Consider the following 16,615-nt stretch of genomic DNA (forward strand, 5'->3'; position numbering starts at 1 on the left):
CGGTCTGCACTTTTCTGAAATATTATTATTACAAAAATAAAGTTTAAATTGTTTACGTGAAACTTTGCAACCATAAAAATTGAATTATATAAAAGACATTGTTCTAATTTCTTGTTTACTATATACATTCCAGCTTGAATGACGATGACCGAATTTGTATAAATGTATGTTTTCCTAAATTAATGCCATTAAAGTTATGCAAATTAAATAACTAATATTTATTGTCGAAATCACAAACTTCACTTTTTTACACATTATTTAAAAAGTGTCCCAACTCGTTTTTTTTTTTTTTAAATATAATCGTAATATGTGCCATTGTGGGATTTTATGCAAATCATTGTCTATGAAAATAACAAAGACTCCCTTAACATACATGTGTTCGTTATTTGGCCCTGAATGTTATATTAATCCTACTTCATCAAATTTCTGTTTTAAAAATAAATAAATAAATAAATAAATAAATAATAATAACCAGTGATCCTACACGATCAGGAGTTGATCAACCAAACGGGTCCCTTAAAGGTCCTATATTATGAATCATCATACTGCCTAGTAACCACCCAACAACCCGTTAAATTGACCTATTTTAGCAATTATGCACTTTTTGCACCTTAAAATGTTGCATCTTTTTTATTTCATCACAGCAATTTTATACACACAAAACACTAGTTAAATATATTATCTTCACGTTGCATGGCAACCAGCAAGCAAAGACGTAAAATGATCTGTTTTTCTTTTCTTTTTTTTTATCCACCAACAACCCCCTATGAAAGCATCCTATTCTTTTATTTCCATAACAATAACATGTAATTTATATGGACAAACGCTGTATTAAACATAATATCATTGCCTAGCAACCACCTAGCAATGACCCATTTTTTGCATTAAGCCACCTACATCTTATGAAAGCATTGTTTCATTATAACTTCATGGCCGACAGCATGAAGCACTATACAAGCAGTTTGCCAAACATATGTTAGGAATTCTTTTTGGCCTATAGGGGGCTGCATAATATACTTTAACCGCTGACATCTTATCATCTTAGATATGCAGACACATAACAGACACAAATCTGTTACTATTATTGTTATGATATCGTTTGGTCCTTTGGCCTTTCTTCTCTCACATTTTCCATAATCTTCGCCTGCTGGTTGGTGAAGATGATGGCCATGTCCCCAAGTTTAACACTTCATGTTAATTTTAAAATGTAGTAAGTGTGTAAACATGAGTGAAAACACAGCCACTCTTTGTGAAAAATATTGATGAACTGAAAATGCTTGTATTCTATATGAAACATTCTTTGTCTCTTTTTGTATGTGTTTATATGTTAACAGCAGTGAAAAGTAAAAACAATGTTTTATATAACAGTATTAAAGTGACCGTACAAGTTGCTATTTTCCACATTACTCCACGTTATAGTTCAATTTTGAGAAAGAGTCATTAAGAAAGATCGACTAACCATTTGTCATTAAAACTGAACAGTAGTGGCAGCCTGGAAAGAAGAAAAATATAAAACTGTAGCATAACCCTGGCTTGAAGTAAATAACACAACGTCACATTAACCCAGCAGAAAGTTATTACCCAAGAGATGGGTTAAATAGGCAACCTCATCTGGGAATTGCTGTGATTACAACAATAAACTGCAGCAACAATTTGCGTATGTTAAACCGAGAGATGTTTAACCGAGCTGAGTTTTGCACAAAGCAGTCGATATAAATGTTAATGTATAAATTTGGCAAGTAGGGGATGAGGAGAAGGTTAAATGACTTTTCCCCGATTGGACTTTTTATAAGCATTTTCATACACGAACAGCCGGCTCTCCGGCTGGGTTATGATCTCGCGAGAGTTTAGTCTTTATGACTTTATGACTTTATGACGACTTTATGAACTCAGAAACCTATCGGATCCAATCTAACATGCTGATGCAAAGACCGAGCGCTTTCATTGGCTGAAAGGATCGGTTGCGTAATCGTTCAAGAACTCTTAATTGGTCCGAATCGGTCGCGAGCGTATGCGCTGTCCAGGCTGTTGTCTGCGTTCTGGACTGCAAGCTAGGGAATAACCGGTATATATAGTTAGCTAATTGCGAACGTTTTAGTTTTAAATATTAGCCCTCAGGTCGAAATGGATGCTCTCCTCTCCCTGCTCTTCTCCTCGGAGGAAGAGGAGCTGTACATGTTGGACCGCATGGCTTACTTCATGTTTTTAATGGCAGCCTGCACTTTTATTACTTTGCTGTTTGAAAATGTTCCTTACGGGCGGTATGCTACAAGCAAGTATGGATTTCCAGTTAACGCCAGGTTCGCCTGGTTCGTCCAGGAGCTGCCAGCCTTACTGCTCCCTATGTGTCTGCTACTCTGGACATCTTCTTCCAAGACGTCTTTACTACCTAATCAGCTCCTCATTGCCATGTATTTCCTTCACTATGTCCAGAGGTAAGCAACCGTGGGCAGTCACGTTTATTTATTTATACAGTGTTATAAGCAGGCTTGCGCAAGGAGCAGTACTTAAGTACCCCTTCAACTGGGCAAAGAAACGCCTGATTGATTATGCAACTCAGATACAGGAGATGTCGAAATGTGCACAGATGAATACATTTCAGTATAAACATGCCATTACTCAAAATAATGTGTTCTTGTTGTGTTTTTTCTTCTTCTTCTGCAGAGCCTGCATTTATCCATTTTTAATCAGAGGAGGGAAACCGACACCGTTCGCTTCATTCGCTCTGGCCTTTGTGTTCTGCTGCTATAATGGCTTCATGCAGATCAGGTACCTGAGCCATTATGCTGAGTACCCAGCATACTGGGTTACACATCCATGCTTCCTCATTGGTAGGTGTCCTGTTCCCTGACTGTTTGCAACAGGAATGTGAATTATTTTGTTGTGTGTAGAAGTTAAAATGTTGTACTGAGTGTAATTAGTATTTTATAAGTGTACATAGGGATGGGAATTGATAAGAATTGAGCTAATATCCATATCACTTATCAATTCCATCCCTTATTCATTCTCTTACCGATTCTCACTGGATCTTCCTTGAGAATCACCCCCATCGCTAAGCAGCATATCAAAGACATTAAAGTCATGCAAATTGCATGTTGTCTGGTCAAATGTTTGTCCATGTTGGAGGTATTTCCCCCTCTTTGTTGTGATCAGTGTTGGGGTCGTTACTCAAAAAAAATAATTCACACATATTACAAATAAAACATTTATTAAAAGTAATGCAGTACGTTGATTAATTACTCCCAGGATTCAGTAATTTGTCTGAAGCAGAATCAGAATACTTTATTAATCCCCAAGGAAAATTCTGTATTTATTTAAGTAAAAAGTAAAGGACATAGAAATAAGAAAAAAAGTTAAACTAAAGAGAAAAGACAGGAGCAACTGTAACAGGCTGCATGCATGGTTGACGCATGCGCACTCAAGATGATTTGTTATCCTACTTGTTACATTATTTTCATGTTACTCTGTAAAATGACCCGTAACACATTGTTTCATAATTACCATTTAACAATATAAACCTGTAAGCTATAGTTTCACATACCAACAAAAACCCCTGTCCTAATGAGGACCCATCTTTCTCTTGGTATTGCACAAAACAAAGATAAAAACCAACACAGCGACCTTGAGGCGATCTCCACTGTGATTTTACTGTAGAAACAGAGACTGCAGCCTGACTGCTCATCAGTTTGTTACCGGTTGAAGTTCAAGGTCTGGTTGATGGGCTGGCATCGGCATTCACTCAGCTTTCACTGTGGTTCTTGGCTAGCCAAGCGTCCTGGATGTAGTTTCCACTTTACAGGGAGTGCAGAATTATTAGGCAAATGAGTATTTTGTCCACATCATCCTCTTCATGCATGTTGTCTTACTCCAAGCTGTATAGGCTCGAAAGCCTACTACCAATTAAGCATATTAGGTGATGTGAATCTCTGTAATGAGAAGGGGTGTGGTCTAATGACATCAACACCCTATATCAGGTGTGCATAATTATTAGGCAACGTCCTTTCCTTTGGCAAAATGGGTCAAAAGAAGGACTTGACAGGCTCAGAAAAGTCAAAAATAGTGAGATATCTTGCAGAGGGATGCAGCAGTCTCAAAATTGCAAAGCTTCTGAAGCGTGATCATCGAACAATCAAGCGTTTCATTCAAAATAGTCAACAGGGTCGCAAGAAGCGTGTGGAAAAACCAAGCTGCAAAATAACTGCCCATGAACTGAGAAAAGTCAAGCGTGCAGCTGCCAAGATGCCACTTGCCACCAGTTTGGCCATATTTCAGAGCTGCAACATCACTGGAGTGCCCAAAAGCACAAGGTGTGCAATACTCAGAGACATGGCCAAGGTAAGAAAGGCTGAAAGACGACCACCACTGAACAAGACACACAAGCTGAAACGTCAAGACTGGGCCAAGAAATATCTCAAGACTGATTTTTCTAAGGTTTTATGGACTAATGAAATGAGAGTGAGTCTTGATGGGCCAGATGGATGGGCCCGTGGCTGGATTGGTAAAGGGCAGAGAGCTCCAGTCCGACTCAGACGCCAGCAAGGTGGAGGTGGAGTACTGGTTTGGGCTGGTATCATCAAAGATGAGCTTGTGGGGCCTTTTCGGGTTGAGGATGGAGTCAAGCTCAACTCCCAGTCCTACTGCCAGTTTCTGGAAGACACCTTCTTCAAGCAGTGGTACAGGAAGAAGTCTGCATCCTTCAAGAAAAACATGATTTTCATGCAGGACAATGCTCCATCACACGCGTCCAAGTACTCCACAGCGTGGCTGGCAAGAAAGGGTATAAAAGAAGAAAAACTAATGACATGGCCACCTTGTTCACCTGATCTGATCCCCATTGAGAACCTGTGGTCCATCATCAAATGTGAGATTTACAAGGAGGGAAAACAGTACACCTCTCTGAACAGTGTCTGGGAGGCTGTGGTTGCTGCTGCACGCAATGTTGATGGTGAACAGATCAAAACACTGACAGAATCCATGGATGGCAGGCTTTTGAGTGTCCTTGCAAAGAAAGGTGGCTATATTGGTGGCTGATTTGTTTTTGTTTTGTTTTTGAATGTCAGAAATGTATATTTGTGAATGTGGAGATGTTATATTGGTTTCACTGGTAAAAATAAATAATTGAAATGGGTATATATTTGTTTTTTGTTAAGTTGTCTAATAATTATGCACAGTAATAGTCACCTGCACACACAGATATCCCCCTAAAATAGCTAAAACTAAAAACAAACTAAAAACTACTTCCAAAAACATTCAGCTTTGATATTAATGAGTTTTTTGGGTTCATTGAGAACATGGTTGTTGTTCAATAATAAAATTATTCCTCAAAAATACAACTTGCCTAATAATTCTGCACTCCCTGTACAATTGCACTCTCATCCTCTTGTGCAATTAAAAAAATAACCACGCTGTAGACTGCATCAGTTGGATTACATAGTATCAGTTTTAAGTAGGGGAAGGTGAGGCTCTGCTGATTGCATAGTCCTCTACATGCACTGTGCTGTGCTGAAAACTGTCCAGCAGATGCTCTGCTGGACAGTTTTCAAAAACCCATATAAAGCAACATATACACATGTGGCAGTATATCTGGGATAAGTCCAGCCATGTATCTAGCCACCCATTTTCTGCTGCTTATCCGGGTCATGGAGGCAGCAGCCTAAGCAGACGAGCTAAGACCTCACTCACCCCTTCCTCCAGCTCATCTGGGAAGGCTGGAGGCATTACTGAGCTAAAAAAAAAAATCTGTGTTATCTAGTAGAATGGTTATGAGCTGTTCTGTTTCGGTATACACTGGAAGCCCAGATGTTTGAACGACTGGCGACCTGTAGCCCTGACCCCCATCGTAAGCAAATGCTTCGAGAAGCTGGTCAGGGACTTCATCTGCTCTGCACTACCCGACTCACTGGACCCTCTACAGTTTGCATACCGCCACAACAGGTCCACTGATGATGCCATAGCCCTGACACTACACACTGCCCTGTCACACCTGGAGAAGAGAGACACGTATGTGAGGATGCTGTTTGTAGATTACAGCTCAGCATTCAATACCATCGTTCCCTCGAAGCTGGACAGGAAACTGCAGGATCTAGGACTGAGCAGCTCCCTCTGCAGCTGGATCCTTAGCTTCCTGTCTGACAGACGCCAGGTGGTCAGACTGGGCAGCATCACCTCATCCCCCATCACACTGAACACTGGTGCTCCACAGGGGTGTGTACTGAGCCCTCTCCTATACTCACTCTACACCTACGACTGCACAGCCACTAACAGCTCCAACATCATTGTGAAGTTTGCGGACGACACTACAGTGGTGGGTCTTATCACCAACAGTGATGAGACAGCTTACAGGGAGGAGGTCAGCGCCCTGACCCACTGGTGTCAAGACAACCATCTCACCCTCAACGTCGCAAAGACAAAGGAGTTGATAGTGGACTTCCGGAGGTGCAGAGAAGTACACACCCCCATCACCATCAACGGCGCTGCTGTGGAGAGAGTGAGCAGCTTCCGGTTCCTTGGAGTACATCTGGCTGAGGATCTTACGTGGTCAGTACACACAAACAAAACAGTGAAGAAGGCGCAGCAGCGCCTCTTCTTTCTCAGGAGACTGAAAAGATTCGGCATGAGCCCCCGCATCCTCAGGACCTTCTATCACTGTGCCATTGAGAGCATCCTCACTGGATGCATCACCACCTGGTATGGCAACAGCACCGCCTACAACTGCAAAGCTCTCCAGCGAGTAGTGCTGTGCTCTGAACGGATAATTGGAGGTGAGCTTCCCTCCCTCCAAGACATCTACAGGAAGCGGTGCCTGAGGAAAGCGGGGAGGATCATCAAGGACTCCAGTCACCCCAGCCATAAACTGTTCAGACTACTTCCATCAGGAAGGAGGTTCTGCAGCATCCGGTCCCGTACCAGCAGACTGAGAGACAGCTTCTTCCACCAGGCCATCAGACTGCTGAACACGTCATAGACACCTCAGCTTCACTACTGGAACTTTAACATTATGCACTCCACACTGTATATAAATGCCACTTGTTTTGCACATATTCAACTCTGTATATTTTATATATTTTATTATTATTATTATTATTATTATTATTATTATTATTATTATTATTATTGGTTTTTTTTTGGTTTTTTTTACTATTTAATTTGTAAAAATGTGTATACACACACACACACACACACACACACACACACACACACACACACACACACACACACACACACACACACACACACACACGTAGGAAAATATTTAGTATAAACATCCAGAAATGCATACACTATTATATATTGTACATATATTTATTAGTTTCAGGTCGGCCATTCTTGTATTTTGCTCGTTTGTGTTGTTGTGTTTGGCACATCTCTGTTGCCTGTGGGGCTCGCACACAAGAATTTCACTCGCATGTGCTGTGCCAGTGTGCCTGCACATGTGATGTGACAATAAAAGTGATTTGATTTGATTTTGATTTGTTCTAGTTTTACATGTTGAATGCCCATGTGGGCATTCTATGTGATCTGTGGGTATCAGGTGATTCGTCCACATGTATTTGAGTTTTTCTAAGTGAGTGAGAAAGATGTTATGTATAGTTTTTGGTGTTTGTACACACATAAAGGTTTTTGAAAGGTAGAATTATCAGATTTGTCAGTGGGGTGGCTGCATGCCAAATAACCCCAGGTTCAGTCATCAACTCATCAACGAGACTCAGAGATACAAGGTAACAAAGGTACAAAGGTACAATTTGCCCACAGCAGGGCACAGTGACCTGTTGTGGGCACTTTGCCCTCTTTCTGTCTGAGAACCACAGCCGGAGTGTGAGCTATTTTTGAAAAGTCAGGAAATGATAGATGTGGGTGAATATTTGGAGAGCTGTACCTGACAGATGACAGTGATTACACAGTTTAATACGTTCGCCAATTTGTGCACATTGTCTAAAGCATCATGTATGTATATATGTATTTTATTTATAACAACAGTTTCTCAACACAGTTTTTCTTTTAAAACCTTCCCTTTTGTCCTGTTACAACTGGGAAAATATTAAGTCTGTATGTGACCCTAAGTTGGATTAGCAGGAAAACTTAAAATATGATATTTTAAGGTTGCTTTCGGAAGGAAACCAGGAGTATTCATCAAAATGTGGAAATGCTAAAAGAAAAAGAAACGCAAAGTTTTGCTCTCTGGCTTTTTGTCAGTACAGTCACTTGCTGAAACAGCTTTTGCTTTTGTCTCCAGGCTCGGTACTGTGGTTCGTCGGCTGGTTTATAAATGTACAATCTGACCACATCCTTAGGAACCTGAGAAAGCCCGGAGAGACTGGTTACAAGGTTCCCAAAGGTAAGAGCTTCAGTCAGACTCTGACATTTTATTTAGACTTGGGATTTTAAACTCATTTTAATCTCCAGTGGGTCAAACCAGTGAAACTCTTTCTGTCAGCGTAAAGGAGTTTAGGTACACATTTTGTCCCTGAGATAACTTCATAGGAAAAAGTGGTGTCGTTTCAAGGTTGTCTCAGTTCTTCTACCTGTTCTAGAAATGCTGCTGTGTTGAAGAAATAATCTGTCAGCACTACTCAAGCTCAGCTTAAGCTATAAGACATAAATGTTTAAAATTACATAAAGTTTGTCACCCAGACTGTCCTGTAATTGTACAGCAGAAAGTTTTGTTAATTCGCAATAAAATAGCCTTTTAAAAAATGTGGACTTGTTGTTAAAAAAACAACCAAAAAAGTGTAGCGTCTGTGTTGAGGGGAAGGAAAAAAAATGAAAATACAGTTCAAAATGTGTGCACTCCTTCATATTGTCCAAAACTGTCTATTGGGCCTAATTGGAGTCTGTGCCGGGCTGATTCTGGGCCCCAGGCCTAATGTTTGACACCTTTGATTTAGACTATTTCATTTTCTGTTCAGAAATAAATTCAACAGCAGGTGTCCAGTAATTAAGGATAAATCATTTCTGTAAGTGTAGTCTTATTTAAGTTTTTGCATACTCAACCTAAAGTAAGCAATGCAACATTTTTGTTAGTAATTTGATCATTAAACGACGAAAGAAAACAATATATAATGAAATCATTTCATTAGGTTTTCATTGTACTCTGTAAAGTAAGCTATAAAGAATGGGGCAATGTAATTTCTCTCAGTCCTGGGCGAACTGTACATTGATTGTGTTGGTAAGCATTTATTTATTTATTTATTTATTTATTTATTTATTTAAGAGCTTAACTCAGAACACTGTCACATCAAGTTTACCTTTTATACGTTGTGTATGCATGTAAAAACTGGCATATGCATACAGAATGTAGAGGGGGAAACTGATCAAATTGATTACGTATTTGTGAAACATAGTTTCAGGCAGAGGAGTAACTGAGGGGCCATACTAAGATTAGTATAAAATAAATAAGCATGGTTTCCAATAAAGCTATTCTAGCAAATTCCAAAAATAAAAGTATACAGCTCGAAATAAGCATAAAATACTTAAATGAAATTCTGAGACAGGGCCTTCTTCAATTTTAGGATATAGTCCTTCCTTGTAAACGGTGCCGTTTTTACATTGTGGCGCTACTTATTCTTAGGTTTAGACTCTAAATGTTTTTGTTGCAACACACGTGATGAGTGAGAAGGAAGTCACAAAACCTGCAATCACATAATGGCCCTCGACACTGCGGTCTCTGTGTGCTAGATGCTAATTTTCCAGTGTGGTCTCATGATTATACAGATCACACTAAGCAGAATCACAGGTTGTCACTAGCTGTCTTTGCCTGGGCCTCTGTGAACCCTTACATTACTGTATAAACAGCTCTTGCTGCACATCCTCTAATACGGTCCAACTTGTAGGACTTTTAGTGTGTTTGCTTTCACTGACACAAACATGGAAATCTTTTAAACCACACAGAGTTGACAGTAATTGTTAGACAGTTAGCCAGGCGTACAGTGGAAGATGTGCATTATGTGTGTAAATGTGAAACCCTCACTTATTCAGTATTCAGGCTGTGTACATAATTCATCTTTATGAAGTGTTCATGTTATTTGAGACTAATGTGCTTTCAGATTGATGTATTTATAGTATTTGTTTACATTTTTAACATTGGAATGTTTTAAGCACAGAATGGTCAGTTGACAACACTACATAAGCAAAACAAAAAATCACATTTCACATGGGATTTCTGAAACAAGCTGTTGGTGTTTTCACTTATTACTTTCAAGTCTCATTGAATATAACATGTTCATTTTGTAAACGACTGCCCCAGTTGGTTAGAAGGGAGGCTTAAATGCAGAGCATGCCTCAGGCTGGGTCAACCATGTGACTGAAAAGTTCCTAATGTAAGAACATATGATGACCTTTGGTTTCTCAGTCAGAGTTGCCTCTTGATCTGTGACAGACCAAGTTGCCAACAGCCAAAATATTCTGCACGGCTCTTCACTAACCACGATAAAGAGGCTGCAAAGGAGAAAACTGTTCACTTGTCATTCTGCAGCTTTTTGCCATTCACTCTGCAGCCCGTCACCTCCCTCAGCTCCTCAGGCCTGATTCAGCTACTCTGATCTGGATTTCACTCTTTACTTTCTACAGCAGGGGTCGGCAACCTTCCTGATGGCAAGTGCCATTTAAAATCTCCTCAGAGGTCAGTGTGCCATATGATTGCATTAGCAATAAATTGAATAACGCTCTATATTAACAGTTACACACTATATAGAACCACTTTATAGAATTATATTTGTTCGCAGATATTGGCAGCTGTCAGCGAATAGTTATCAGCTATTTTGAAACAAAAAAAAACTTTTTATCCATACCAGCAAATGAACTGTACAACAGAAAATGCAAATGCTATTTATGGTCTCCTCACAACAATGATAAGAAAAATAAACTAAGCCAATATGGCATGTTTGTTAATACAGAGACACACATGTTAATGTGATCTCTGGTCTCCCACTCAGAGACACAGGTCTCCAAGTGTCCAGCATTCAGAGGCTACCTGAGGACTCATGCGAGAGAAAATCTGCTCGCACAGATATGTGGAGCCAAATACTGTCAATAAGGCCTCTGCAATGTTCTGAAGACAGTTAAACTTGTCAGGTAGTGATGTCCAGCAGGTGAAAATGCAGCTCCATGAACACGCACAGCTGTGGATTCCAGCTGCTTCGATGTTGCATTAACTGGCATTAACTCAGTTAATGCGAGACAAATCCAGCTGCTCATTAAAGATTTCTGGTTTGATCAGAAAATAAAACATTGGTCCAAACACCTGAAAGTCCCGAGAACGCATTGTCTTGAGTCTACGGATGTATCCGAGTATTTCCGTGATGCTGTGCTGAGCAGACAGCTCCTGAAGCTTTTGAAGTGTCGGAATGTGGAAAGCCAACAACGTCCCTCTCACCAGTAGGCTAAGTTATTTTTAGCCAATTACAAGTTGAATCTGGTAGTTGGGGTTGTTAGCTAAGATACCGTCATTAAGAAGCGGCACAACTAATGTGTCTATGCGAGCTAATTTGCGATGTGCACTGGTGGTGCGGCCATTTATTTTATTTTATTTTATTTTATTTTATTTTTTGATGCACCTTCTCAGATTAACTCACTGCGTCTCGTGCCCAGGGCTGGACTGGGACAAAAAATCGACCCGGGCATTTTGACTAGAGACCGGCCCACCAGGTATTAAAGCCATAAAGCCTTTGAATGAAAACAAACACTTGTTGTGACAGTGATGTACAGTCTTGTTGGTATATGTATGATTTCAATACATTTCACATCAGATAAAAACTTTGGTTGTAAGCTTCAGATAATTATTTAATAACAGCCAGACATTTTAAACGAGAATAAAGTATTTCCTTGTGCCCCCCTCTCCCTGTTAATGCCCTACCTGCCCCCCTGGCAAAACTTTGCTAGACCCGCCCCTGCACAGTTACCAGCTGTCAGCTACTTAGAAAAGGATCCTGGTGTTATTTGTCTCTCAGAAACAGTTCATAACTTCCCTTCAACTCATTCATGTCACCTAAAAGGTAAACCTGTTTCTCCATCACCTGTTCAGCTCTGATGATTCAGTAAGGACATCTCCTGGTTTCATCTTCATGTTTCCCTCTCGCCACATATCCAAACCGACATCATGACCATCAGCTTTTACAGCTGTGGCTCCAGCAAACATCAGCTGATACTAGAAAGTAATATTAAATAAATGCTAACAACAGCTGATCAAGCTTAAACGTGCTGCTGTTGTTTAGCGCGACATCCGCTGGTTTCCTCTTTCTGGCACAAAGTGGGTGAGAGAAAAGACGATCAGCTGATCATTGATCAGTTTCATGATTAAAGTAGCAACAGGAGAGAGGGGAGAGAATGAGAGAAGAAGAGGCAGCTGACAGCGTAACTACAGAATAAATCCACCTTTGTGTCTTTTTCCATCCTAGACAAACTGCCTCCCCTCTCAGCTCAACACAAAACGCGTAATATTTTCTCTGAATGCGGGACGATTCCGTCTTTTTACAGGGCGGTTGGCAACTCTACTAACTAACCTTACGAATAAAAAAAAAAAAAAAAAAAAAAAAAAAAAAAGTTCACTGACAGTAACATCATAGCACCACCCAGCTGTATAGAAACTGTCATGCTAGCTAGTACACAGTACGAGTTATTGTAACTGACTGTAAAAAGTCAGCACAATGAAAATAAACTCCACCTAAACTTGGTTTATATCTGACACAGACTGCAGGTCATAACTTCTTACCTGAAGTTCAGTTCACCTGACACTTGGACCTGCGGCCCCCTCGGGTCTCTCCTCCTCCTGCCTCCCCTCTCCCTCATCCACCTGCTGGCCTCCACCACTTGTTAATTTTACTGAATTTGTGGAAGCTCCGCCATAGCCACCACCAAACAACTGAGTTATTTTTACACACCGACCAGCATCTGGCCAATCCACCACCTTTCATTGTTTATACTGTTCCAAAAAAAAAAAAATATCATCGGCCCACCAAGCAAATGTCTGGTATGCCCGTCCAGCTATGGTGCCATCAGTTAACCCTGCCTAGGGTTGCCGACCCGTGTTCTACAGACTCGACTCTGTTTAGTTCAGCTATGGTTCCCTTGCTGCTCTACACAGGCAGCAACTCGTCTAATTCTCCACACATCTGTTATCCAACACCCTGGATCAGAATTCCATCCCAGATCCATTCAAACCCTGTGATAATTACTAATCTTTTATCTAACGACAGTACCTTATATATTTAGCTATCTAGCTAGATCTGGGTCATGCTATACAGCCTTCATGTTGTTAGGCAGTCAGGACTGCAGCATTTAACACTGAGGGTCAAAATGATGGTTGGTGGTTCTCCGTACAAATGGTCGATAAATGTTTTGTTTGTTTGGGTGTTTTTGGGAGGGGAATGCAACACATCAACATTCTCTGATGAGTAAACCCATTTTAGGAAGAGTTTGCTGTGCAGCCTGCCCCAGCTTGGCTAAAACAGACCTAACAACTGAAACATGAGTGGATTTATGGTTTGGTTTTGTGTTTTTTTTTTTTTTTTGTTTGTTTGTTTGTTTGTTTGTTTTGTTTTTAAGTGTGTGTGACCTTGTACTGCATTTAACTGGCTGAGCACTGTATAAGATGTGACATGTAAGGAGGGGGTTGGGTAAACAAGGCATTGGTTCACGTCCAAATTCCTTTTGCAAAACAGGCTGTACGGTGGGTACATGGAATCAAACTGTTTTCTCTGAAAAATCCAAACCATAAGTTGGCTTCTACCTCTGTTAAATAAATCTGTAATCATAACGGGCTCACAAAGTGAGCGGCTCCCCTGACTGGGAGCGTAGTCACAACAAAAGCACCTTGAGCCTGAACTTGCGCTGAACCTGTTGAAACAATCCTTCCCTGAACCTTAAAGAAAATAGAGCAGAGAAGGCGAGGTGTGAGGAAGCTGTGAGCTTTGTTGCTCCAAATCAACCTACAGGCACGTCTGGAATCCCCTCGGCCAAGAATCTGCTATTTTCACATAAAGGGTAGCAGCACTGCTGAGCGCATAGCCTACAGTCACATACTGAGTGCTCAGCCATGTATGTGTGGTATGAAGCCAGCTCTGTGAATGCCCTTTGCATTTTGTAACTGCATGTTGCCTCCAAATAAGATTCACAGGCAGTGGAAATGTCACCACTTCTTCAGCTTAGTATCAAATTGTATTCTGCAAAAAGTCACTGGATTTTATTTCCCTCAGCATTAAAATGTTTGGGTTATTTTTGCATCAGTGAGCACATCAAAGGAGAAACCCACCTGCTCTAATGTCGCTGTCTTCCACCCACAGGCGGCATGTTCGAGTACGTGTCTGGGGCCAACTTCTTGGGTGAGATAACAGAGTGGGCTGGCTTCACTCTGGCTGGTCACTCTGTTCACAGTGCAGCCTTCGCCATCTTTACCGCAGTGGTCCTCACTAGCAGAGCTGTGGCCCACCACAAGTAAGAACAAAAACAGGCAGCGTTCTCACACTCAGAGCAATTTTCCTGGAGTGTGCACACTGTATATTTTAAACAAAATTCAGAATTAACACAGGAAAATTTCTTGTTCCTTTGTTCTTGCTCTGCAGATGGTACCTTGCCAAGTTTGAGGACTACCCTAAAAGCAGGAAGGTGTTGATTCCCTTTCTGTTCTAGAAAACTGGACACCTCGAAAGGTAATGTGTTCTCCTGCAACGGCGAAGAACATTCCCGTGATAATTTGCCTAATTTAGAAATTCTCTAATGTTGCACCTTGAACACAGCTTATTTTTTTCCACTGAAAACAAGCTCACTCTAGGTGTGAAGAAGCAATAGCTAAAAGTCACCATCTCAGAAAGGTTTTTATCATTTGTTACGTTGGTAATAACATCACAAAGCACCAAGGAAACCTCAACAAGCATGGACTGAATGTGCTGGAGGTGTTGCGTTTGCAGGAGAGGCGGCATTCAGCTCTCCTCCAGAGGAAATAAAGGTTGTGAATGGAGTAGCTCCATGGTAATATACGGGATTTATGACACTCTACATCAGCAGTAAACAGCTTTAAGACTCTCCTCCTGCTCTGCATATTCTCCCAGTTGGAACATAAAGTTGGAAATGCAAAGCAGACATTTAAAATGGTCATTTTATCCTCAAGATTCAGCTGTTGCAAATCTTTTTAATGTCGATTCACATCAAATAGACGAGTTCTGAATCACGTAGAACGTGTTTTCTACTGGATTTTGCTCTGGGTGTTATCTACTGACCTCGTCATCTCAAAGTCCTGAAAGAGAAGCAACTTTGTGAATGTAACTGCATATCTGGACTTAAAAAAGACTGGTCTGCAAAATTTGAATAGGAATGAAAAATTATATATTAAACAAAAGTGGGAATCTGAATTATGTCAGAGTATGACTGGCGATCCGTTTGTCTCTCATAGCATAATTCCACCAGCTCTAGACGATGGAGAGAATATGGCTGGAAAAATGTGATTAGGTTCTTTATTACACCTTATATCAAAAGCAAGCAGCTGAAAACACCCCAACGATGCTGGAGATTATGTGGAGACTGGGACGCCAATCATTCTCATGTGTTTTGGAAGTGTAAAAATAGCAAACCTTACTGGGAAAGCATGTCATGTGAGGCACGAGTATTGTATTTTGGAATATGGGAAAATGTAAGAAAGGAGGACCATTACTTGTTTAAAATTATGTTGTTGTCAAGCAAAAAGACAATAACAAAAAACTGGCTGAAAAGTGACCCTTTCAAATTGGAAGAATGGACTGATGTAATTGAGGATAGATATAGATAGATAGATGAATGAGACCTACACTTTGAGACTGAAATCTGATAAACACCGAAAACAGTGGACAAAATGGATAGCCTATAAGACTCACTGAACCCCATAAGGCAGGGACCTCTCCTCGTTGGAGTTTTTTTTTTTTTTTTTTTTTTTTCTTTTTTCTTTTCTCTTCTTAATTCAAATAGCTTTTGGTTCTTGGTCCTTTGAGGCATAGGCGGACGGCCGGGCCCTGAGAGAATGGGGTCCTGCTACTACCCGCTCCCCGTTCAAATATGTTATGATTGTGAATGGAACTGGACCTGTCGGGGAGAGGACCAGACTTCGGGCCCTGTCTGGCAGCCTTCATATGGATGTAAGAGGCTGGGTGGATGGTGTTTTTGGGACGGGATTGATAAGACAGTACTTTGGGTATTCCCTGGCCCCCTCTCTATACATATGTGTATAATTATTCTTTGTTTTCTTCACCCCACAGATTAGGTGCGCTTTATTCCTTTTAGTTTGTTTCTTTTGTGTTCTTTTTTTCGTATTTTTTGTTTGCATGTACTACAAAGTTGGAAAAATGTACAAAGTGTTAAAAAAGAAAAAAGACTGATCTGGCTGACTTGCATCAGGCCTGTTCCCCACTCATGGACTGCGGGGACAGAGAATGGAGATCAAGCACAGGCGTCAATAAGTCACCCATGCCTGAAATTAGAAAATAAGAGTTGCCCCAAAACATGCCCCATGCTGGGAGTTTCTCAGAGAGATGGTGAAGAAGTGAAGAAGAAATTAGAGAAAAATATTGGCCTGGTGAAAGCAGGAGGACAACGCGTGCTGAATGAATAAAGCTGTGCGAGATGTGTTTTTGAAGGGACGGAGAAAAACTGGAAG

The 16,615-nt window shown here is 40.7% G+C and overlaps 1 protein-coding gene across 1 annotated transcript; it reads left to right on the forward strand.

Moving 5' to 3' along the window:
* The first annotated feature begins 1,911 nt into the window (after positions 1 to 1,911).
* Positions 1,912 to 16,331, forward strand: srd5a1 (steroid-5-alpha-reductase, alpha polypeptide 1 (3-oxo-5 alpha-steroid delta 4-dehydrogenase alpha 1)). The gene is made up of 5 exons (XM_040020258.1): positions 1,912 to 2,435; positions 2,665 to 2,831; positions 8,234 to 8,335; positions 14,277 to 14,427; positions 14,556 to 16,331. Exons 1-5 carry the CDS (start codon positions 2,125 to 2,127, stop codon positions 14,620 to 14,622), a joined length of 798 nt encoding a protein of 265 aa, XP_039876192.1. The 5' UTR covers positions 1,912 to 2,124; the 3' UTR covers positions 14,623 to 16,331.
* Positions 16,332 to 16,615: the final 284 nt, after the last annotated feature.

The sequence above is a fragment of the Simochromis diagramma genome, unplaced genomic scaffold (assembly GCF_900408965.1).
Source record: "Simochromis diagramma unplaced genomic scaffold, fSimDia1.1 OVJJ01000753.1, whole genome shotgun sequence".
NCBI classification, from domain to species: domain Eukaryota; kingdom Metazoa; phylum Chordata; class Actinopteri; order Cichliformes; family Cichlidae; genus Simochromis; species Simochromis diagramma.